This window comes from Erithacus rubecula, assembly GCF_903797595.1.
Source record: "Erithacus rubecula genome assembly, chromosome: 14".
NCBI lineage: Eukaryota > Metazoa > Chordata > Aves > Passeriformes > Muscicapidae > Erithacus > Erithacus rubecula.
The window spans coordinates 4,934,042-4,959,980 of NC_136666.1; the positions used below are offsets into that span (position 1 = coordinate 4,934,042).

Genomic DNA, 25,939 nt, shown 5'->3' on the forward strand with positions numbered 1-25,939 from the left:
GTTTCAGAGATCCCCTACAGCGTTGCCCCACCTGATTTGTAACCATGGGGATGGGATCAGGAGTGGATGTAGTGGATGGTGGCTGAAGCTGACCTCTCCAGGGAAAAAGCTGGAGATTGTTTTCACCACAAACACATCTTTGTATTGGTACCCTGGGTTTTAGCCCGTTCCCTGTGCAATCACTCTTCTCATGATAATGATAACACTTGTTTTCTCTGTGCTGATTTTCTAGTTACACTCTGTTATGTCTATGCTGGTACTGACTAGAGACCAGCAAAAAAGGGTAGAAACCCCTCCACAAGAGCAACAAATAAAAAATTAGAAATTAATTTTCCTTCCTAAAAGGAAAGCCATAACCTTTCTTCTTAAGGCATCTTGGAAATAATTGGCATGCTGAGTGCTGCCCATCCTAAATGCAAGTTCAGAGACAGCCTCTGCCAAGAATGTATTTTTATCTTTCTCCTTTGCTTTCAGCCCCTTTCCCTTTTTCTTTTGCCAGTAGCTGTAGGTCACAGAGAGAGCACAGTGCTGAAGTGAGTATTAGCTGAGTAGAGCCTGGACAGAGCTCTATTCCAGCCTTGTGACTCACATTCAGCTCATCAAGCACAGTCATTTTGTCCCCTCCAGCCTTTGTCAAGAGGTTCCTATCCCCAGGTGCAGAATTCCTCATGTGTGTTCCAACAGGGCAGAGCCCAGCTGATACCAAGGGGGCCTGGCTATTAATTTTCATGAGCACTGATTTCTGCACTTCAGGGCTATTTTTGTCAGTTTCAGCCCTAGTATTCAATTTCCCAGCTGACACTTTCCCATTCCATAAAGAAATACCAAGCCCTGGGCCACAGAGATGCACCAAAACTGCAGTCTGGAGAAACAGGTTGGTGTTTTGCCAGCTTTTAGCCAACAGAAATTCACAGATTGTCAGTCAACTGCTTTAATGCACAGGAACATTTGAGCAGGGCCCTGTTCCACAAAAGACAGGTGGCCAGTCTGCCCAGTCCTTCTCAAACCAAATGGCTTCTGCCTTCACTGTCAGCACAGTCATCAGTGCTGTCACACTAGTCATGCCATTTACAAATTCATTCATGACAATTGCAGCAGGTGAAGATGTTTCTCCAAATGGTGCTGAACTGATTTTCTCCCTTCTGGAATGGGGAAATAGGAAACAGTTGTTTAATTCATTTCAAAGAAGTAACACACAACAGCTTCAAAAGAAATGTGGTGAATTAATTGCTTTACCTAGATTACAGGAGCCTCCAGCAGAATGGTGTTTCTCAGCAGACCTATTTTTGAGAAGTCTTGTTTGGGCCACTAACCTTGATAGACAGCCCAGGATTGGGTGACAGGTAAAAGATTCATGGTGTAAGGATGCTAATTTGGATGACAGTCCTGAATAACAGGCTGGAAGGTCAGCTGCCTGGTGAGAAAGGCATGAGAGCCTTCTGGTGCTCAGTGCCTGCACAGTTATTGCTCCAGTCCCTCTCTCCATCCAGGAATGCTGTAATTACAGAGCACATGCTCCTCACTGACAGATTGCAGGAAGCTAAAGATCGATGCTGCTTTCCTTTTAGAAAAAAATATTCTTTACTCCATCCCTCCTCCTTCAGATCCTTCTTAGACACTTTATTCATTGCCTTGTAGCCCTGCTGTGGTGCTCCAGCACTTGCTGGAGTCAGTGGAGCTGGCAGACAGAGAGGGGAGGATGCCTGCTTCCCCTTGCAAGGAGTGGTCTGGCAGAATGGTCTGCAGAAAAGTCTGTCTTTATCTGGGGGGAAAAACAGCCCCCACTGCAGAGAGTGGGGTTGAAGGGAGTGATGCAGAGTTTGGGGTTTTGCCTGGTGTGGAATCAGGAGGGAACATTTATTTGCGTGCTGACACTGCTTACACACTTGAGCTCCCAGAGGGGACCAGGGAGCTCAGGGTGATGACAGCATGGTACCATCAAAGCACCCACAAATCCAGGAAGAGCTGCCCATTTCTCACTGGTTTTAAGTGAAGCATAGTGTTTGATTCCAACATTTTTGCTACAAGTTTATCTCTGGCTCCTTCCCAGGTGGGTGAACTGGCACTGGAGTCCCTGCTCTGCCACTTGTGAGAAGGGTGTGCAGCACCGGGAGGTCACCTGTGTTTACCAGCTGCAGAACGGCACCTACGTCAACACCAGGGAATCTCTTACTGCCTGGGCAGCAAGCCAGCCACGGTGCAGAGCTGTGAGGGACGGGACTGCCTCTCCATCTGGGAAGCATCAGAGTGGTCAAAGTAGGAACTTCACTCCAGAAGGGAACCAGACTGCTCAATGCTCCAGATACACTGGCCTTAATCCATGGTTCTCATGGTCAGCTTCCTCACAGCACTGGACTGCTGGGCCAGGACTCGCATCTATTGAGATGAGCAGTGAGGAGCTGAGATTTGGTTTATAGACCAAGTGAGTTAGTAAGGCGGGTTTAGATAATGCTTTAGTGACTGTATCTTTCCATCTGAAAACCTCTGACCAGGAAGGAAAAACATTTCACTAACCTCAGGCCAGAAGTGCAGTAACCCAGGGCTTTTGGCTCCAATTTAAATGTGGTATGAATACCAGGCTTATCAGGCATTCTGCATGTTACAGAGAATGCACAGTCTTTGGGCCTTATCCAGCCTTCTTTCGTGCAATTCCAGGAACAAGAAAAAAGCTGGTTATGTTTTGTATAAAAGGTGCATCTCAGACTAGTTGCAGAGTTAAGAAATTTCTCCCAGGTGTTACGAAGGCATGGGAGATCTAGAGAGTTACCTTGTGTTTTGTTTAGCAGCAGAGTGATCTGGGAGTGTGCCTGCAGTTCATGACCAGAACTCAGCAAGTGCAGGGCAACTCTGTCTGCACCCTGGGAGTAGCAGTCCTTACAGGATGCCCAAGTTCACTTTGGTTATTGTATTTGCTGGGCTCCCCTGAGTGATGAGCTCTGTTCACTCTGAGTGCAGGGTTGCAGCTCTGCCAGCCTCATTCCCAGCCTGGCTGTCCCAGCAACAGCCCTTCCTGTGGGAAGGATTCCTCATTATTCACCTCTGTTTGGAACAGGGAGCTCCTGTTTAAAACATTCTCAAAGAGCTTTTGCTAAATATTATTGTTAGAAATGTGCTTAAAAGTTACAGAAGCTCAGGATAGAAGGGGTCCTGAGGAACAGTGTCTCCTCACAAACACAATGGGATTTCATTGTGCACCTCCTGGACAGGAAATCTTAGTTTGGCAAGAAAGGTGATGTTTAAGTCAGAGCAGTGTTCCCTTTCAGTGGGGTGTTGGATCCATTCACTGGTGCATGAGATTTCGTGTTCTTTCTGAGCTCTTTCATTACAAAAGATGTGCAGAAACACACCAAGGTTTTAGTGAGTTGTCTGATAGATCTTTTGTGTGTTGTAGACGTTCCCCTTTCAGATGATGCCCTCTTTATTTCTTATAGCTAAACCAGCTGAACTGTTTATAGCTGAGATTAGGGTGCAATTCCTACCTGGTTTACATGTGGATTTTTTACTTGAGTTTTTTGTTAAGAATCCCAGGTATTTCTGTCTCCCTGTCATGGAATAGAGTAAGTCAAGTAACAGATCAGTGGAAATCTTCCATGTCCATGACCATGTAACTCCTTTGCAAATACACAGCATTTTTAGATAATTTCTTCAATCACTGGTTTACTTCTCATTTGATACATGTATTTACTTTTGTTGTGTCTGTAACTGTGCACTTGCAATTTTAAATTTGTTATTCTGGCCCATTTCTACTGTTATGAAGCACAGTTGACTCCAGGACACGTTTGATGCTCTGCCAGTGTGCACCCTTCTCACACCTAGGACTTTCTTCAGTGGTAATCACTTTATCCCTTAGCATGTTAATCTAATGTTGAGAAATAAATATCACTCTAATTGTATGATTTTATAAATAAATTTTCTGATCTATTTTTTTAACTTCTTGCTTATACAACAGTTGACCGCACTGATGTCTGGTCCCTGGTCAAAAATGTGTGTTTTCACAGCAAATTCCAATGCAATCTTCATTGTGGAAAAAATTAAATTCCCGTTGTATTGCCAAACACTTGAGATTGTTTTGGACAAAGTACTGCTCAACCCATTTTTAATGATAAAAATAGAGACTGTCAGAAGAAGGTGAATGTTTCTACTGCTAGAGAGCTAGAGTAGAAAAAAATATGGATTTCCTTCAGATAAAGGAGTTGTGTCTTAACTGCAAAGTTGCTCCTTTGCAAAGCCTCATGGGATCTGACAAAGTATTTTGTTAATAAAATAAGACTTAATGATCTTGAGTGGACACACAGAAATTGTGTATATTAATTTGTGGACTCTCTGTAAAATCCATGTATTAGGAAACTCTTCATGAAAACAGATGACTTGAGGAAAGGAAAAAAACCTCTTAAAGAGGGTGATTTATATGTGACCACCAAAGATCTGTTGGAAACCTCCTTGCTCATGCTGTTTTGTCTAGGAAAGTATATGCAGTATTAATCTGTGAATGTCTTAAAAGCTGTGGGAAGAACAAACAGTTGGTGTTTTTCCCAGACTTGCTTGTAAAACCCACCTAGAGATTTCTCCTACTGTGAAAAATACTCCCACTTCAGCTTGATTTACTTCAAGTAATTTGGACTGTTCCAAAGATTTTTATATGTTGAGCTTTGTAGTTTGAGATGAACGAGTGCAACCCTGAGGAGTCCACCCTGGGGCCTGAAGAAAATGATATATAATTTGAGAAACTCTACCCAACTTGGGGCAAATTCATGGCTTTAAGGTACCATTTAGGGAGCTCCAGCCTGGGATCTCTGGCAAGCCTTCCACTCTGAGCAGTCCAGCAAAGCATTTTGTGGAATTCGGCAAAGCTGGGAAAAATTCATCCCCCTGTCTTAGCAGAACTATAGATCGTGCTCCTTACAAAGATGTTACATCCGTAAGGGGGTCACGCCGTGAGCAGCACACAGTAAATTAAGTGGAAGGTTTCCCAGATTTTCAAGAAGTCACTTTGTAGTGCTGTGAAGTATTTAAAGGCATGTCTGTTTGCTTGCCAGCTCATAAACGCTTGTCACTCATGTCCTTAACAAGGCCAGCAGGTCAGAGCTGCCTGGATTGTGTTTTTAAGACGGTTAGACAGGCATGCTGAGATTTGTCCATTTGATGTAATTTATATCAAGCTGACGCTTGTTTCCAGCACAGACCCCCTGGATGGAGAAGCTTCTTGGAACATGTTCAAAAGACCTCACAGAATATCTCATATCTTCACTATTTATTCAGTGTCAAATCAACTGTCATTTCCCTGCTGGCCCCCCGAAGGGGAGAACTTGACATGCCAGAGGAGGTTAGTTTTTATCTCAGCTGGTACATAGATCATTTCTCCACCCACCTGTCCCCAGTGGCTCTGCAAGACAATTTCTCACTCTTAACCACTGCAGTGGCATGAGAATGAGGAGCAGGCAGACTGCTGTGCTCAGGGGTGGTGACAAGGACTCAGGTGGCTGTGACAGCATGTGCTCTATTACCAAACTGCTTATTGAAAACAGAAATTTGGGTTCAGTTCGTGCCAGTGTCCTTTTCCCACCTTGTACAGCCAAGAAAATCAGAACAAATTCTTCATTAAACAAGAATTTCCAACCATTGGCAAAGATAGCAAGTGAGCGACCAGATATCCTGCTCTTTAGATGCTAATTCCATAGAGCCCAGGCACAAAAGTGTTTGTGGATAATTTGTGCTCACTCAGTAAATGTTTGTTAGAGCTTTTCAGAATTAAGATAGCGATCCTAAATCAAAATGTGAATGTGATGTGTGTGTTTCACACGAGAACTTGTGAGAATTGTGACTTTGCCATGATATGCACAAACTGTACTCAGAAACGTGTTTATAACAGTGGTCTCATGCTACTGTGATTTAAAATTACATTTAACACCACTGTTTATCATTTATGTGGTAGTTCTGGGTAGTGAATCTCAGTGTGTCGTTCAGTATGAATGAGGAGGAGTTCTTCAACACAAGATTTAGTGGCACCAATTCTAGCAAAAAGCCAGCTGAGATTTTTCAAAGAAGGTTGATTTTCAGAATTGCCATTTTTCATAAGTAAAATATTTCACAAGCAGTCATCGTGCTTTTCAAATTACTCATGTTTGAGTGGCTTAGATTATTGTAATAAAATCTTATGGATTATCATTTTCCCCAGTGTTCATAACCCCAGCTTTCCCTCTGAGCTGTGTTACCAACATAAAAACCATCATTTCTAAGCACCATGTAACAAAACCCAAACCCTTGTTTTTTTTGCAGTGCTCAGCAGACTGTGGCAGGGGAATTCAGAAAAGAACAGTGACGTGCACGAACTCCCAAGGCAAATGTGATGCAGCCACCAGGCCGAGAGATGAGGAGGAGTGTGAGGATCACACAGGCTGTTATGAGTGGAAAACAGGAGACTGGTCCAAGGTAACAGCAAACACTTCTTGGTGTTTTCTTTCTGAAAGCCATGTTCAGGTTGCTGACCTCCCCTGTGCTGTCTGCATTAATTTGCAGTTTAAATATTTAGGAAGCAAAGGTTTAACTGGTTTTCAAGGTAGCTGAGACCTACACACAGAGTCCAGTCCTAGACTCATTCCAACCACTTGAAATGAAAGAAAGGCTTGAGTTTAAAGGCAGATCCTAAACCATCTCTCCCTTCCTCAGGGCTGGAGCTTACCTTCACTTAGGCCTGTCTGAACTTTGTTTCTCCAGTGACATCAGTGGAATTAATTCCTGAATGCAGTGGATTAAACCAGAGCAGAGTCTGCTCTGTATTTGCATTATGATCTTAAAGTAATACAAGATTTTGCTTGGGAAGGAGGCCTGGCAGTGTGAGAAACTCAACCCTTGCCAGTGCTGTTCAGAAAGCATCCTTTACATTACTGACTTGGTGTTTGCATAAAGGACTAAAATTTCCCAGCAGTACAATATTCCAGTTTGGTTTTATCTTATCTTTCTAACTGTGCTGTGTTTTAAACAGAAAACCTGCTTTCTGTTCTGGAATGTACGGCATGTGCAGAAACCACTGGGATACAGTAGTTGCACTTTGCTTTCCAAAAACCCAGACTCCAGCAAGCAAAGTCCGGTGAAGCAGAGGCCCAGGATAGGCAAATTGGCTTATCTGTGATTGCATTTTTTTTAGGAATTAAAATTATGAATATAATCTGTCATAGATACGTGAATTTAATGGTGTCAGTGCTGGAGAATGCAGGAAGAACCTGCCACATACAGAGTGTCTGTGTTTATGCTGAGCCAGGAATTTATGTCACAAGATGTTTACAGTATTGAACATTATTTTATTCATAACCTGGCACTCAGAGTCCATGCAAGATGGCCAAAACAAACAGTCCCCATGTGTTAACAGGTGAAATAACATTATTTATTTATTTATTTATTTATTTATTTAATTGTGGAACACTAAAACATTTTGGCACACAAACAGACCCGGATTCTCTTGATAGGCAATAAAATAATATAACTGTGTATTCACCAATGACATGGATTGAAAGTTCAGTGTTGTGTGAACAGTCCAATCTGATAAAGACATTGGCTCACTGCTGGGAAGGTTACAATCTTACATGGGTCACAGTAAATAGTGTTTGATGGGTTTAATGTCTGCATGTGAGCAGGGCAGGATCAGTGCAAAATCACTTGTTATTTGTGATTCTTAACTCAGGATCAGGATCATCCCTGTGCAGGAGGGCACAAAAGCCTATGTGCTGTATATGTGACCTGCTTCTGTCTGCAGGGAGCTTGTGCCAGTGCTCTGCTTCCCAGGAATTTCACCCTGTGTGAGTCCAGCAGGATGTTCTTGGACTTAGATTTGGTTTGTAATGAGCATTTAAAATTCTAGACATATTGGTTAATTCTGACCGGACACTTAGGTCACACAATTAGATTCTTATTCTCTGAGTAGATGGATAGAGATTACTAGAAAAGGGTAGGTACAATTCTTAGAAGAAAATGTATTGTTCCAGAAACCCAGATAGCTGAAATGTTTGGTGAGGAATTCAATTCTTCACAAATCCTGAGTGAAGGATTTTTATCATGAGGATCCAGAAGATTTAATAGAGGGCTTGAACTTAGGAGGGGAGCTTTTACAGCTATCAGCAACTCTGGCTTAAAACAGTTCCTCCTTTAAGGAGAAACACAAAGTCTGTAGTGATTAGCTTATAGTGAACTATTTAAAATTCATCCTTCCAAGACAAAATTCCACTGTTAAACATTTGTTCCCAGCTCTGTAAAAGTCACTGTGAGAGAGCTTTGCTGACTAAGATGGAAACTTTTTCTGTTAATACAAATTGATCTCAGAACAAGCAACAACTTTGTGCAATTAATGTGTTGTGCATTTGTTGCTTATTGTTGAGAACCATCAGGGAAGCACGATTTAACTAAGAGTGGTAATTATCACAGATTAAAATAATGGGCTTTGATGCTTTATGTGCAAACAGCTTGCCTGGTGGCTTGGCCTCTGATCCTTAATTTCCCAAACCAAGGTCTTCTTTGAAGATGCCGGGAAGTCATGTTAGAGAAAGGGAAAACCTCATCAAAAGTCAAGTCCAGATACAACTTGTAAACAGAGCAGGCTGTTTGGGTGGTATGACAATGTTATTTTTGTTTTAGTAATGGCAGTATTTGTAGAACACACAGACTCTGTGCATGAGGAGAGATGGATCAGCTCCCTAAAGAGCTCCCAGCAGCAGTAAAAACTCCACACCTACCCCAGACAAATTGTGATTTTATGTTCTCAGCTCCCATGTAGGAGAGGTAAGGGCTGGAGACAAGGCCATGCTGATCTGAGACCTGCACCCATCAGCCAAACCTCATCCACTGGTCATAGCAACAGCTCTGTACCCATTATCCATGCCTGAAAGTAGAGAGATTTTATCCCATTTTCTGTCGGGTTTATTTGCAGCTGGTCCTTACTGTGTCCTATAGCTGTGGAAAGCATTTGGAGCTAATTGTCATGTTTGTGTATTCTTCATATATTTGCAGCATGTTTTAAGTGTTGCACAAGGAACTGATATATCCAGTTCACTTTGCAAACACCTAAGGCCAGGTTTGTAAAGTTATTTTAAATGGCTCTGAGTCTGCCTTTGTTAGCCCAGTGCTTGAGATTAACAGACTGTGCTGGAAATCTAAGGACAGAGAGTTGTTACCACTGCTACTAAACTTGCAGCTTCTCTCCACTGCTTACACTTCTCCTTTAAACCCATTACCTTAAAGGGATATAAGTATCATTTTTAGCATTTTACTCAGCATTGGTGATACAAGTTTCATAACTAAACTATTCCTGGCCTCACAGTCTTCAAACTTAACAGAAACGTGAATTGCACAGTGCAAGATCCATTGAAGGTGTTAACCTGAAATAATTAATTAATTTTTCCCTGGATTCTTCAGAATTACAATTCATTATATCATTCTTTTTTGTACATGATGCAATATACAAAGGGAAGTCCAAGCCATCTCCCATTCAGTCATTCCTTCCAAGAGGAAATTCCACATCCAGTTTGCATTCAGTTAAAGAAACAAACATCTTATACACTCGTTCTGCTTTGAAATAGTTCCTTCTTGTTTGAAATCCGAGCTGCTGAATGTTCTAGCACTGGAAGCATTTTTACATTTTTGTTGTAGTTGTGCTGCTCAGAGGAACAAACACAGGTTGCTCAGTTTCCCAACACTTGCCTCAGACTCCCAGACTGTTGAAAATGTGCCTCTTGATGCTTTAGCAAGACAGTAGTTCATTCTTTCATGGTGAATTATATTTTTGCTGACAAACTTTACATCAAGGATTACATTCCTGCAAGAACAGAGCGTGTCTTTATGTGTGTGCCTCTCTGGGCAGCTGAGCAGGACACACAGCCCAGCTCCACACCATTCGCTGCCCCAGGCTGTGCTGGAAGGAGCAGCTGCAGGACTTGCACTTGGCATTGGAGTCAATGGAAACGTGTCCCAGATGATGCAGGGAGCTGGAGGTGTTGGTGATCTGTGGTGGTGACACAGATCTTTTGCTTGAAGGTGAGAGCAGCACCAGGGGCTGCTTTTTAGCCACCCAAGGCTCCCCCTGTCCTCAGCTCTCTCCCCTTCTGCTCCAGCAGTGATGTGGCAGGAAAAGAGGCCCAGGGGAGACCTTATTGCTCTCCACAGCCACATCAAAGTGGGTTCTGTTGAGGTGAGGGTCAGGCTCTTCTCCCAGACAACCAGAGATGCAGAGGGGAGAGGTTCAGATTGGGTATTAGGAAAATGTTCATCACTGGAAGAGTGGTTAAGCACTGGAACAGGCTCCCAGGGAAGTGCTGGAGTCACCATCTGTGGAAGTGCTGAAAAAACCAAGCAGATGGGGCACTCAATGCTAGGGTTTGTGGCCAAGGTGGTGTTTGGTCAAAGGTTGGACTTGACCTTGGAGGTCTTTCCCAACCTTAGTAATTCTTTAATTCTGTACAGGGCAAGGCTATATTTTTTCAGTTTCCTCCAGTTGTCCTTTGGACTCTTCTAAGGTATAGTTGAGGAGGCAAGGTTATATAGCAGGAGCAATTCTCCACAAGATTTTTATGGATTTTTCTTTATTTTCAGTTTTACTTAATTGTTTCTCTATTTCATATGCCTTAAATTCTGTCCTGACTAAAGTTCTGTATTTGGAGCCAATAGCACAGAATGGTTCAGGGCTCCCAGTTTCATTTTTTGACTATTTTCCATTACACTGGTGGTGTATCAAGAAAGGTGGAATTACAAGCCAGACACACAAGCTCCATCATTAGCTCCAACTTTCACAAGGGGCATTTTCAGCTCTGTGGGTGGAAGTTAAAATATGCAACTTCTGTCCCTCAGGCAACAATTTAGCTCATTAACCTATTATATTACCTAGCCCAATAAAAAGAATTTTAGAAGAAGAAAGACACATAGAGGCCTTGTAGCATGTTGGCTTTGCCATATTTTTTTCTTTGCAGTTACAGTAGGTGCTCTGTAAATACTAAGACCTGTATTAATCTCAGATAACCCAGTGTAAATCCAGGGTAACTGTCTTTCATTCTTCCCTCCAACCCACTGGCCAAGGGCCAAGGATCTCACTCAGCACATTGGGTCAGGTATCAGTCTCTCTTACATGAGGGTAAACCCAGACTAATTCAGGAACTTGAATTAATGCAGGTTTATGCCAATGCCATGCAGAGCTGGATCTGACCTGGTGGGCTCTGCAGAGTCTTTGGGTCTTGGGTGGGAACCATCACAGATTAGTGCTCTCAGGAGAAAGCAAATATATGACACATCAAGCTGAGCTTCTACTACTAGAGAAAGTAGAGGAAAAGTCTATTTCTACCACTTCACATCTTGTATAACCACCTGGCACAACTTTCACTGGATTCAGAGAGATTGTACACTCCAGAAACTGGAAAGCACCAGTAAGGATAAGCTTGGCAAAGTGTAATGTTAAATAATATTCTTTTTGCCAAAGAGTGTCAATAGTGATAAAGCACATCTGAAAAATCCCCCATAGCCACCTGCCCTCCCTGGGCATCCAGAGTTGCCAATTCCTCTACAGAACTTGCTGAGCCTGTGAAATGCTGGAGATGGGTTTTCATCCCAAGAGGACATTAACAGTAGGGAGAGAAAAAAAGAATCTAATTTCCCATAAGAAAAATACTGGCTTTGTGCCAGACATTGAGGTACTTCACGCTGAAGATCAGCAGTCATTCATCACAGTGGGTGGTAACAAGGATTTGTAATTGCAAATTAATTGTTTTGGCAGGATTACAGGAGGTCTTATTCTCTGAGAGATAAACCCCCAGCCTTGCAGTACACCAGAAAACACATTGGGTTTTGGGGCTTTTTTTTTTTTTTTTCAAAAGTATTCTACAATCTCCTAGTGCCAGGAAGGCATATTTTCCAAGCTCCAAATGATTGGGAACATCAACAAAATCCTCTATGTGCCTCACTTTTAATGATTAATTCATATTACATAATAAGAAGAGTAAATCAATGACAGCTGTGGTTTGAGAGGTGTATTCAAAGCTGTTATAAATATAGAAGCAAAACTGCCCTTTGTTCTAACATTCATTACAAATTCATGGCTTGACCCGACATCTGTTTATGATAAGGTATGGACAACTTGGTTATTCTTCATAAAGGTTAGAACTAAGTTCATCTTCTTCTACCTTGGAGAAAATAACTTTTCTTGTTGGATTGAGAGAAAACTCTGCAGGAGGGGTGGTAGCTTAAAGCTGCAGTGGCACGTCAGAGCTGACACACCTTCCCTGCCACTGAACAACTTTGTGATTTATGGCTGCCCACGAGCCTTCAGCAGCACTGGAAGGTGGTGCACAGGCCTCACTGGTGCATCTCAGTTGTTCTCCAGAAAGTGATGGAGCTGGGTGAGACAGGAGAGGATCCAACAAGCTTTAGTAGTCAAATTCCCTGCTTCTGTGATCCTAGAGTTGGCCAGGAGCCAGAGCATCTGTCCTAACCTAAGTGCTGCCCCACGGACTGCTCTGAGTTGTGGTTCCCTGTGGCTTGTGGCTCTGGCACACCATCACTGATGTACAAACCAGAGCCTTTCTTGCCAACAGCTAAATCTCAAAACACTCCTCCCTACAGGAGATGAGATCAAATGGCCCAAAATTTGTTTTACCAGCCAGGGACACTCTTGAATTTGAATCTGCTTCAGTAAGATGAACCCCACCCTTTTGCTCTATGATTGTCCCCACATCTGTGGAATGTTTTTAGCTGTGGGCAGAGGTGGAAATGTTGCATAATGACACTAAAACAAGGTCAAGCCTGTGCCTAGGCTTGGGCTGAGAGCTCCCAGTTGGGAGCTGGGCATGGAGAGGGAAGAGATGCTGACTGCAGTGCTGGCCTTGTTCTTCCCCTGGGCACTGCAGGCTCCAGAAACCAAGTCATGTTTGTGCCTTCCAAACTGCTCCTTGTTTGCACAACAGATTGCACAGCTCATCTCCACTGGAGTTTCTGGGAACATCCACGGTACAAATTATTGTGAAGGTTCTGTAGTAATGGAGAATGTGTGCAAAAAGATCAGATTAGTCAGTGTTTTGTTTGAAGTGGAGCATGTTCTGCCACAGTGTTACTGCCTCATATTCCAATACAGCCTTCAGTGATGCTATTAACTGGAAGAGCAACTTCTCTTTTTTTATATTTTTATTTAAAAGCCCGGTCCATTAAGTGCATTTTTTTTTATGGAGAGTTAAAGCCTTCCACCAAGACCAGTGGATTGGAAATGAAATTACATTTTACTCTTGTTTTTTAAAATGAAAAAGAAGAAAGAGCAAAAGACAAGCCTGTTCAAGTATTGGCATTCATTTTCTCTGAGTTACTCTGAGGTCTTACAGTGTACAGGATCATGTTTTTGAAAATATGGGGAGTAATAATTCACCATTTAAACTCAGTAGTACCTGTCTGAAGAGGATTTTCCCCTTGAATACTTACAGCACACAGTATGTACTGCTAGCAGGGACTGCTGTAATTCTGCAGTCTTTTCAATAACATTTTGAGATTTGTAACGACTACCAAGGCATTAAGGTGACCATCTCCCAGAACACCTTTAAGGAGCAATGAGTACCAGTCTGGCTGACTGTGCAAAGAGATGAAACAGTGTTAGCCAGCATCACACATGTCAAAGCTGGGTAGCTCCATGTCCAAAAATGCTCAGGCAGGACGGAATGAGAGATGAGCAGCCTCTTGCTGAAATTAAAAAATCCCAAAGAGTCCTTAGTTTTTAATTACTTTATTTAATGAATTGCATTGGGGGAGCATTGATCATTAACTGATGAATAACTAATAATAACTAAAAATGCATTCAGTTTCAGTTGGGTTTCAGTTCCCAGGATGTTCCCTCAGGATAACTCCTGGGGCAGGAGTCAGGGTGGGAATAGAGCTCATGTGAGCCCTGAGAGCCTGTCTCAGAACAAGCAGCTCACAGAGCTGTAGAGAAGGGGGAATTCTCCAGCTTCCAGCCTGAGTTCTGTGATCCCATAGCTGTCCATTACTACTGAGGCTATTTAAAATTACCTTGATTATGCCTTTTGCATTAGGTGCTTTTCACCATCAGGTCCTGGTGGAATAAGCTCTGGAGTATTTCCACTTTCTGCCACAGATCCAAACATGGCTCAAGTGCAGTAGGTGACCTGCTAGAAAATGTGGGCAGCACTGTATCACCTCACAGCTCTGCTTGAGCCTGTTCTTGAACTCCAGTTTGAAACCCCATGAGAAGTAAATTCTATCTGATTGGAATATTGGAGTAAATGGCATTTTCTCATCAGCATCCACCTGGGCTCCACTGCACAAGTACTTCGGGGGCACTGTCACTACCCAGAATATTCATGTGTTCAGCCTTTAATCTCTGAACTCTCTGTACACAATGGAACTTTTCAGAATAGCAAAGCCAAGCTTAATTATGCAGTGAGACATGCTGGATGTGCTGGTCAGGTCTTGTTCCTTGGGGTCGAGCAGTTTGAAAGTACAGCTGTAGGCAGTTTGCAAAAATTGCTTCTCTTTTCCTGCTAAGATACTGTCACATCAGCCACAAGAATTTGCTGCCATAATTTATTGTTTCTTCCCATACTGAGTCAGAAGGGTATGCATTTTTTTTTCTTCTTGGTTAAATTAAACAAATCAGTCATTTCACAAAAGTTTCCAAATGAAAGATTGTTGTAAGCAAGACCAGATATGTTCTTTTACAGATCTGAGGTTCAAAAAGAAGGAAAAAAAAAAAAAAAAAAGAAAGAAAAGAAAAGAACAAGGAAGCTTGAAAAACAGCTTACAGTTTGCTTTGGGCTAATTAGATCTTATCAGTGAAAAGACAGATATTTCTTTCTTTAGCATGATGCCATGGTGAAAGTTGACCTGGTGTTTATGAAAGCATATTGCACACTGCTTTTCAGATAGAACTATGGGGTTTAAATTAGTGATCCTCATAAAAAGCCTGATGTGAAGGTGTGTGGAGCACTGGCTTTCAGAGCACACATGTGTGTGCTATTAAGGTCCCGGGAAGGGAGCAATTACAGGACCTTTGTCATTCATCTCAGATGCTGTGTTAGAATGTTTTTAATAGGAACTTGTCTTGCTTTCTTTCTGACTTTCATAGAGGCAAGAAATAAGACCCCCGAGGGGAAAAACACTCTACCCTAACGCCTTGAATACTTGAACTCTGAAGTCAGTAAAGCATGACTCTATCTCTCAATATTGGAGTTTTAACCATGGTGTTATCCTTGGCTTCAGCACCTACCAGCAAACTGGGGACAAACCAGTATCTTTAGACATCAGATGGCTGCAGGCTGATGAATAAAGAGAAAACCCCATCTTGCCTGCAGCTTAGTTATGACAGTCATCTAGAGCTGGATCTCCCTCTGACAAATCAGCACCCTGCATGCTGGAGTGTGCTCAGGATTGGTTGGAGGGATGCTATGACCTCCTGCTTCTGCTGGGAAAAGTCTCTTAAAAAAAAAAAATAAATTACATCTAGGAGGTTAGAAAAGTGACATTTCTGAAGGTGTCCTAGGGTTTGAAATGGATCCCAGCCCCGCAGGAGCCCTGAGCAATGATCCCTTATCCCATTCAGTCCTGAGCCTGTCTCGGTGCTGCTAAATCTGTACCTTTTCTGCCCCCATTAAGCCTCAACAGAAGGATTCTTTGGACTCTGCTGTGTGCCCAATAGCAGCCCTGCTCTGGCTTAAGTCATTCTCATTCCTCCCTTCTCTGGCTATCTTTTGTAGACCAGGAGTTGATGAAGGCCCTGACAGATCTCGGCACTTTCTGTAATTTTTTTCTATTTTAATACCTAATATTCTCCTGAGGCATTTGCTTTCAAAGCAATTAGACATCTGTCAGCACCTTTGCTAGATTTCAAGCTTTCATATCAGTATCCTAAGGTGGAAATAGCATTCCAGTTGAAAAATCATAGCTTGCTCCTAAGGTTAGAGTTTTTCAGTGAGTAAATCTTCTTTAAGCTGTTGAATGCAGCTGCTGCCTTGACAATTTGTGAGTTTATTTCCTTCTGGATATCCCCACTGGCTTGCATGTTACTGCCAAAGAATGTGAATGGAGGCATTTTTGTCTTGCTTTTGCCTTCCTAAGCAGTGTTTGAACTGGGAGTTACAGGGGCTCTCATTAGCTTCACTTTCTGTAGCTGTTTATTAACCACCTGTATTTTACAGTGCTGAGCAACTCTTTGATCTTTGCATGGGGGTGGATTTCCAGTTTACAGTTGTGGTATTGTCAGTTTAGAGTATTATGGTTAAATTCTGTGCATTTTGCACATGCATTTTTGTAACAGTGACCTCACTGGCAGTGCCTGGTGGAAGGGAAAATCCACTTCTTTCTTTGGTACCTGCATTTCTGCTCAACCCCTTGTTCCATCCCCAGCTTCCTAGAAAAGGCAAATTGCTGGTGGGTCTTCTCTGGTGAATCCAGCCCTGAAAACTGTTCTGTGGATATGATTCCTTGCTCCACAAACATTTGGGAACAGAGAATTCATAGCAGTGCATTTAGCTATCCAGAGAAGGAGAGAAGGTATTTATGAGAATTTGCTGTGCAGTTGGAGTTGGATTTTTGGAGTTGGATTTTTATGCTTCTTTTAATGATGTCCTCTTCTCATAGTGCAGCATGAGTAACAATTCCCCCTTTGTATGTATTTCGTATCTATTCCTATTTCCTATTGAAATTCCTAGGAAAGAAACTATCCAAGTACTGAGTTGAAAATTTTGTCTTAAAATAAGCCAGATGTCCAACCTTCCTTTAGCTGCCAAGCCCTAAAGAGTTCAAGAAAGATGTTAAAATCTGTCTTGCTGGCTGTGAAAAACTAATTGCATAGCATAGGTGATGATCCCAGTCTCCCAGGAGAAGGAATAAAACTGCTTCAGGCTAAAGCTCTGCTGTTATTTGTCTGAGGATTGAAGTTGGCAGTGTCTGTGGAAAAAAGTTTCATTGCTTGCCCTCCTTGCTGGTTAACAAATGCAGAGACAGGAGCACAGACAAAGGTAGGTGAGTGTTTGTGTGTTGGTATCTGAAAACCTAATTCACCTTAGGAAAAGAAATGCTGTTTTCATCCTCTTTTCCCTTCTTTCTTCCATGTCCCCCCTGTTAAATGCACAGGGAGTGTTTAAAAGCCAGAGACAGAGGTTTCAGACTCACAGTAATGTGAAGGAAGCCCATGGCCTGAATTATTTAGTGCCTGTTTGATAACAGCAATTCTGTTCACAAAATGGATGTACAGTTCCCCACCTAAAGCAAAGAGTTTGGGGAGGATTAAAGTTAGTAAAGCACTGTGAAGATTAAAAGTGCCACTGAAATCCTGAGGATTAAAAGTTGCATTTGACTGGTGAAGTGGAAGGGCCTAATAGTTGCATTTATCAGGATGAAAATAGCACACTTTAAATCCAGTGGCCATGCCTGACTGGCTTCCAGGCTGGTGGAAGTCACTGAGGGTACCCAGTGCTGGGGAAGAGCTGAGGGACACACAAAACTAATGTAATGCCCATATTTTATTGCATATATTCAGATTGTGAGGGGGATTTAAATCAGGAATTTTAATTCCTGATTTTTAGAAGAGCTCACTGTAGGGCAGGAGAAGGGTTCATTCAGCATAATCCTAAATACTATAACCATTGCTGAGGTATTATTTGACAGTGATCCATTTCTTATGTAAATTGAACACCTGAAAAATCTAAGTGTAAAAATATCTGTCATAAACAAGTGTGTTGAACCTGAATTGAAACAAGAAGATTGCAAAGGAAAAAAAAAAAAACAAACAGGAGGGTTTTTTTGTGATACTTTCAGACCAAAATGACCACAGCTTTGGTGTATTCATCCCCTTGGATGTAGAGGTGGAGCCTGTGTGCATCCACATGTTCTGCCCTTGGGTCTGGGTCTCACAAGCATCCACACTGCACACACAAGATTTGTGCCTGGACTTCAGCCCAGCCTCAGTGGTGCCCATCTTCTGAACCTCTCCAGTGTTTGACATCTCTCTTTTGAGAATAGCTTCTCTGAGGTGATGGTATTTTTCAGGAAGAAAGCTCCAATGCCCTGATTTGGTGAGAAACAGCAGAGGACAGAAAACATGACCTTTTTTTACATCATTCTCTTGATACCTCCTGGGCTTTCCCTCACCTCCTCCTCTCCCCCATCGTTTGCTTGTGTGTGGCTTTAGCAGAAACAGGAATCTTACCCAAGTCTTGCAAGCCATTGTTTCTTTATGTTAAATACAAGGTTCTTTTATTGACTCCAGCTGCTGCACCTCCCTGTGCTCACTGTGTTTGTTTTATTAAAATTGAACAGCGTGCAAGTAGGACATTGTAAATCACGAGTGACTGGGCCAGAGGAAGAGGGAGGGAGAGGGAGGGACTCTGACTGTATGACAACAAAGAGAGCATATGAACAGGCTGGGCCTCCTGGCTAATAGCAGCCAAAACTCATGAGTACAATTTGCAATTGCTCCCAGGAGGACAGGCAAGTGCCAGACAGTTAGCAGGGAGAGATGGGAGTGAGTGCTGGAATACCTGATCTGTTCTCTCCAGAACAGAGCTTTTCAGAGGTCTGGGCATGCAGGAGCTGCCAGCCTCTGCTCTAATCCTGAGATTTATTTTATGTCACTGCCTGGCTGTGGTCATCCTGTCTGTGGAAGAAGCCTTGTTAGACCATCCAAGTCTTGGAGAGGGCTTTTAAACCAAGTACCACCAGATCCCTGGCAGAGAGGGAGGTGGAAAGCTGCTGGTCCACAATTAAGCATTACACATTTTTCAGCTTTGCTTCTTCATGACTGGTGGGGGGAATTGCATTTTTTTCTGCTTGAACCCCATGGGCATCCACAGGGGACAGTCAGAGTAGGTGAACTCAGGGCAGACAGATGAGAGTGCCAGGAGAGTTCCTCTGCTCACAGCACTCCCTGAAGGTGCAGAACCATCGAGGACAGCACCCCAGCCACACGGAGGGTCCCTGGCTGCCAGGATGAGCCCTCAGCACCGCCGTGGCTGCAGCCTCTGCTCTGGCAGTGGTTTGGCTGTGCATGTGCCGTGGAGGGAGCCCGTGTGCTCAGTGTGCTCTCTCCTGCAGTGCTCCTCGACGTGCGGCAAGGGGCTGCAGTCGCGCGTGGTGCAGTGCATGCACAGAGTGACCGGGCGCCACGGCAGCGAGTGCCCGGCCCTGGCCAAGCCCGCCGCCTACAGGCAGTGCCACCAGCAGGTCTGCAACGACAGGATCAACGTCAACACCATCACCTCACCCAGGCTCGGTGAGTCGGGGCCTGGGGGGACGTGCCAGCGGCCCAGCGAGGGATTGCCTGGGGCCAGAAACTCAGAGAGGCTCAGGCAGACTCCAGACCGAAGGTCTGGTGTGGGTGGGTCCTGTCTGACCCCGGCCTCAGGCTGTGCCCAGCTGGAGTGCTTGGCAGAGGATGGAGCTGAGAGCAGCTTAGCACACAAATGGTGGGTGATTGATTGATTGATTGATTGATGGATGGATGGATCACAGAGGTGGGGGAGCTGTCAGGTGCACCTTGCTCCATCACAAACCCTTCCACACGCTGCCTGTGTTGCAGTGAGTGTCAAGTAGGATCATCAATTCATTGTGCCCCAAGAAAATGCATGACCCTGACAGGTGATTTGATGGATTGATTTGCCTGGGGGGCAAGAGAGCATCCAGCCTCTTCTGTAAACCCTGTGATTTTCTATCACTGTCCTCCTCCTCACCCTCCCTGCATTCCTTGTGTCCCTGGCCAAGATGGGAACATGGTGATAACCATCTGTTTCCTGAAACACCTTAACACTGTAATTAAAATATGCCACTAGTCAAGAATGCCTCTGTTAATACAAATTCATTATTTTCCGCATTGTATTTCCTTGGTTTATAAGGAGATAAAAACATAAATATACTAAAAATGTGTTTTTCTAAACTTCAGCCCTGTGTGTTCCACTACAGCTCCAGAGCCAGGTTGGTTTCTTTATATTTCACACATCATCACCAGTAAGATGAAGCTAAATTGAGGCATCAGCTACACTGACACAGCCTCATGGGTGCCTCCTGTCCCCTTTTGGTACAAGAGGCTGGGTTGTAAACAAGAAGAGGTTACCAGAAAGAGCAGCCTCCTCTGTCACAGTTGAGCTGATCTTACAGGCTAAGAAACTTCTAACACACATGGAAACACAGAGCTGCTAAATAATAGAGAATAGTGCTGTCTAATAGTGCTGTCCAGTATTAAATAACACTTAAATTAGAACTGGACTTGAAGCTTCTGAACTGAAATTTGTTCCCTGAAAGTTTACCAGATGTTTTAAGAAAAAAGGCGACTTCCATTCTTGCAAACGCACTCATGCTGAGGGACTTCTAACCTCCTTTGGTATGAGAGTACTTCCCAGATATTTTAGCACTAAGAGCATAGCAAAAGAAAAACATTTCATTTGAGAAGTAAGCCCTTGATACACTGATGAGACAAGAAATCCATCCTAATTCACGTTTTAGGACAAAGCAATAAAATGCTCATGTGTTTAGAAGACTGAAGAGGCTCAAGTCCCTGCTGAAAGTAATCTGCAAGCAATTTGGGATGCTTTTGTTTCTAAACCAGGCTTGGAATCACCAGGGCCAGAAACAATGCTATTTGATATTAGTAGAAAGACATATCATTGAGTGTTTTGCTCTTTTTGCTTATAAACAATTCTAATTGGATTATCTTTAAACAGAATTTTCTGTTTTCTGCAACGGGAGTATCAGCAAAAAACAAAACAAAGAAAAGAGAAAAAAGAGAGAAAAATTCCAGTAGTCTACAGACCCCATGCTACCTTGTCCCTACTTTAAATGGCTTTTTGTCTTGGATAACATTTCCAAAAATATCTAATTGTGGAGTTCACCTCACCTGACTTTTATGTCTGTGTCCAGTGGTTCTCATTTAAGACACATTCAGAGGGATTTATTCTGTCACTTCTTTTCTGTCTTCCTTCACAACCTGTGAGAGGCATTGGACCTTGGAAATATTAGTCATTGTCTTGTTTGTGTCTTAGTTTCTATTATGTGAACTCTCCCATCTGCTAAGGTCTGTCTCAGGTGTTCTTGCCTGGTGATTTATTCATCTCCATCCCATTGAATGCGGTCTGGAGTTCATGGCCTTAAATCTGGGCTGCATCTTTGGATGTTTTGTTCATTCAGGCCTGTTTGCCTCTGAGACAAAGCAGGTGCAACATGAGGAGGTTTGCACTCCCCACTCATGTCCAGGAAAGGAAGGAAACACTTCCAAGAGCCTGATAATTTGGTAGAGAGAACATCCTTGCTCTCCAGTGCCAGCAGCGAGTGTGGCCCTCACTCCCCTCAGGTGCAGGGCTTTGGTCACACCTGCAGTGCTGTTCCCTGGCTAATCTGGCAGTTTCTCCTTTCTTGTCTCCTCCCAAGCTGCCCTCACCTACAAGTGCACGGGGGACCAGTGGACAGTGTACTGCAGGGTGATCCGGGAGAAGAACCTGTGCCAGGACATGCGGTGGTACCAGCGCTGCTGCCAGACCTGCAGAGACTTTTATGCAAACAAGATGCAGCAGAAGAGTTAATGAACCTGGGCCACTCCTTAGAGTCTTCCAGCTGTTTGTATGGAAATCACAGACTAGTAGGTCTGAGTACTGGAATTTCATGAGTTGCTACAGCGTGGTGGATCCCAAAGCACACCTAATGAGACTTGAAACTAACCCTACAGACTGGATACCAAAGTCATCTGCTCATCCACCTTAAAAAAAACACACAGAAAGGGTCATCTCAAGGAGCCAATAATTTCTGAATATTTTGACATCCTCACATTTTTCATTGATGCTTTTTTAATATATTAAATCACCAGCCACTGGTTGGCTTGCTACCATTAAAGAAAAGGACAAGAGTTGCAAAGTGATTACATTGGATAAGGTTATGGGTACCTCCATGGAGGAAGGCCTCTGGCAAAATAATTAAGCAAAAGTAGAGACATTACTTAATCTTTTAATTATGGCTTTTATATGTTGTTTTCAATTCCCAGCAGTTATCCCACTGCAGAGTGGGCTTGGAGGGACATGCATAAATGAAAGGCTTAATTTAAAGAGAGGATTTTCTGTAAAACTTCGTGAAAACTGATAGCAGAGGATGGACATCTCTGAATTTCCTACAGAAAACTCAGTATAATTATATCCAACATTCCAAGTCATATTTTTAGAGCCACTAATAAGGAGTGCTTTTCCTTCTAATTTTAAAAAACAATCCTCTATCTTTTCCCCAGAATAATAGAGTTTCTTTTATGAAACTTAATTTTTCTCTGAGCTTAATGAAATGGAAAGCTTATTAACAGCTGTAGATAGTTCCTTTAAAACAAGCAAAACCATTTACGTGAGATGGGAGAAGCCAGAAATCATTTCATCCAGTAGAGCTCAGTGAGGGATTGCTTGGCCTAAGCTCTCTCCAATTTTTAGAAGTCAATCAGATAATGAGACTGTTGGTTCTTGTAAGAGGACTGTGAAACTGGATAGGGTTGGAACAGAAACCAAATTTGGAACAATCTTTATGAAAAGGATGTAGTGGGGAGCAGAACAGGTGTTTCCTATCTCTGGGCTCTTTTATACAGCTGAGGTTATGTAGCTTTTGGAATAACCAGAAGTAGCCATGGATGCAAGACATTGGAAGTGTAACCTGGAGCTTGTGGGAAGCCAGAGGGCTCAGACTTCCATTGCTTTCAGGAGTTGGGAATTTCCTCACTGTCTTTGAATGCTCCTGTGTCACTTCTGTGGTGCTGTCAGGTTTGGTGCTGTCAGAGCACTTAGAGGTGCTGCACACACAATACTCTGCCATGTCTCTGCACTTTAAACCAGACTCTTCTCTGTGATGTGAGACTTGAAACAGGAGCTCTGCCCAGGGCAGGGCTTGTCCCCTCTGTTGCCACACACACATCTTGCATCATTTCCCTTGCCAGGGCCCAAGGCCATGGTTGAGTTTCAGCCCCCTCCTGTGACAGGAACAGAGCCCTTTGGATAATTGCAGCTTTGTACTCGCTCTGGAACTGTGTGTGACTCTTTGACTCCTTGGAGCTGAGCACAGAACCAAGCCCAGCTACTCCCCAGCCCCTGGGCCAGGCTGGCTTGCAGCTCACACCTGGCCTCAGGTTGTCTTTGTTGCTGTTGTCTCTTTTTGTCAATGCAAGGAAAGATAAAGACTCATAGTACCTATGTCTTTAAAGCAATTTTTGCTTAATACAGTTCTTTCCATGTCCAGGACCTCACTGGAATAACCTGTTAGCATTTTATTAAGGGCTAAGTTTTTCAAGCACAGGGAGATGATGTTCATCAACAGACTAACCCTGTGTGGGCTTCACATTTACATCTGTGCTTGTTAGTGCAAATGAGTTCATGTGCACAGGGCTGGCCTGATGCACAAGGGCACGTTTGCACACCTTTTTTCCTCAAGTGCCTGTCTCAAACAGATCTGCTTTCCAATTCCTCAGATGATTTTCTCTATCAGGGAAATGATTCCAGCTTGGTTTTTTTTTGTACTGGATTTTTTTTCTTTTTTTGTTTTTGCAATTTATAATCAGGATTACACCTCCTTTTTCTGTTATTCCCACCCTGTTGCCCAGCCCAGAGGTTGTGTAAATACATAGCAAGTAATCAAGGGAGAGTTGATGGCAGGGGTGACAGGGAAGATTCAGACAATACCAGATGATAATCAATTTGGTAAATTACCATGTAGAAGAACTGCTAATGAGAAAGTTCCAGGAGACCAGACAGAGCCCAGAGGACCTGACTTATCTTCCTAATTCTCAGTGGTGTTTCCCCCTTAGCCTGCAGTGACACTGGGACTGTCCTTGCTGCCTCCCTGTCCCCACAGCCACCCCTAAGTCCCCTGGCACCTCTCACTTGGTTTGGAATTTGCTGGTTTTTTTTCTCATGGGCAACATTTTCTCTGTTACTTTGGCAGAATTGTGTGAATTATCATTGCTGACAATCAAAGGTGCTTCTCCACAGCAGGGAACATTTTCCTTCTGGTGCTGATCTGTGACCCTCTCTAGGCAAAAGGTAGGAGATAGGAGAGGAAGGATTTTAGGTTTTGAATTTTTCAGTAATAATTCACTACTGGCAAGATCCAGAACAAGGTGCTAGGCTGGTTAGACCTGTGGCCTGATCCAATCTGATGGGTTCTGGACCCAAAGGACACTTGGGTCCAAGTTCTGGGTCCAGCCTAAGGAAACAGGAATTTACAAGGATTTTTTTTCAACTTTATGAGCACTGAGAAAAAGCCACCTCACTCACTCTCACAGCTCACAGATTAGCATGCATCAACCTTTTAGTTTTTTGTTATCAGACACCCCCCAACATTGATTAAGAACTGATGGCACAAAACAGCTCCATTTTATTCAGTTCTCTTACTTCACATGGTGACAATCATCCCATCACATAACAGCCAGAAAAATATTAATAACAGAAAAAAAAATTTCTGTTCAATATTCCTGCACTTCTGGTTTTTATCACTTTATAGGAGCTTTACAGTGAAGTCACAGCTATGCTCTGTCCTCAGTTCCCACATTCTGGTGAAAAGAAAAGCTGTTTGTTTCAGTGTATCTATAACAATACTTTTCTTAGTTGTTCATAAGAGATTGATGCTGTTTTGATTACAGTGGTGGTATTTCCATATTGTAAACAATACTCTGTACTGTTACTAAAGTACTGTACATTTCTAGTTGCACAATTGTGTTATTGAGTGTAGATTCTCACTATCTCATGTATGGTGCTATTTTTTGTCGGTGGAAAAGAACCTTAGCAGTCGATTATTGCTTGATATTTTATTATAATACAGGGATATATTCTCCATGGCAATAATATCATTTAAGTTTTCTCATTACAGAGTGAAATGTATATATTTTTCCATTAGCTAATTTGCATATGTACTGTATCCATGGTAATTTTCTTCTTGGTGCTGGTTATAAATAGGAAAAGGTAAAAAACAGTCCAACTGAATGGAACCAGTTGTAAATGAAAGCCAAAAAAAAAAAAAAAAAAAAAAAAAAAAGAAAAGAGAATCATTCCATTTTGAACAAATTGAATATGTTGAATAATAAATTTATTTTTTCCATAACAACTTTAATAAGGTTTCTGAACTTGAAACAATAATGCAAAGCAAACCAAACAGCATGTAAATTAAGAGAAAGTAGTGAAGCTGTAAGTGGTACATTATGCATCTGTGTAATACTGGACTGAAACTGGGATTTGGTTAAATCCAAGCTAACTGCTTAATTGCTGTGGTCAATGTAAAAGGTCATTTGGCACTCAAATTCTGGCACCTCAGAGTTCTCAGTGTGCTAACAAAATAAGAAATGATGGGTCTTGTCCTGGTCAGGTTGCAAAACAAAGCATGGGGATGTTAACACCTGAATGGTGCCTTGCCAGGTCTGTGACAAAACAGTAGAAAATTCCTGTCTGGGAGGGGCGTGCCAGGCTCTGATTGGGATATCTGTGTGTGCCTGGGCAGGCTGTGGGGAGGGGGCAGCTTCTGCTTGGGGAGAGGGATGTTCTGAGAGTGCTTTTGGGGAAGGTTGTTCTTGCTGTGCCTGTGGAGCTCCACAGGCACCCCCTGACAATGAACAATGCTGAGCATGTGGAAATTTATATTGGAGCACCATACCATCCATTGGGAAGGTATCTGCATAACCTAGCTGCACTCTCCCCTGGTGTGAAATAAATGGAATTACTTCAGTGCCACGTGTTTTGGATGTATTTGTTGTAGGCACTAGCCAGAATCTTTGTACTGGTTAGCTCCCCCCAGCGTGGTTTTTGCAGTCAGACACACCTGCAGGATCCTTGCCCAGCCTGTCTTAGAAAGATGCCATCCTCTGTGTCTCACTCCAACTCAATTCTTGTTAAAAGGGCGCCTGGAGGTGGGAGCAGCATCTTTCTAAAGCAGCCTTAAAACCCCAGGAATATGGTCGAGCGATGGATTTGGCAGT

The 25,939-nt window shown here is 43.0% G+C and overlaps 1 protein-coding gene across 1 annotated transcript in view; it reads left to right on the forward strand.

Annotated features, from left to right (window-relative positions):
* ADAMTS17 (ADAM metallopeptidase with thrombospondin type 1 motif 17) overlaps positions 1 to 25,692 on the forward strand; it is a 155,979-nt gene extending 130,287 nt beyond the window's left edge. The window contains 6 exon segments of the mRNA XM_079318073.1: positions 2,051 to 2,165; positions 2,168 to 2,249; positions 2,252 to 2,256; positions 6,277 to 6,429; positions 19,060 to 19,237; positions 21,385 to 25,692. Of these exon segments, the coding sequence (XP_079174199.1) occupies positions 2,051 to 2,165; positions 2,168 to 2,249; positions 2,252 to 2,256; positions 6,277 to 6,429; positions 19,060 to 19,237; positions 21,385 to 21,536 (685 nt within the window). The 3' untranslated portion in view covers positions 21,537 to 25,692.
* The last annotated feature ends 247 nt before the right edge of the window (positions 25,693 to 25,939 follow it).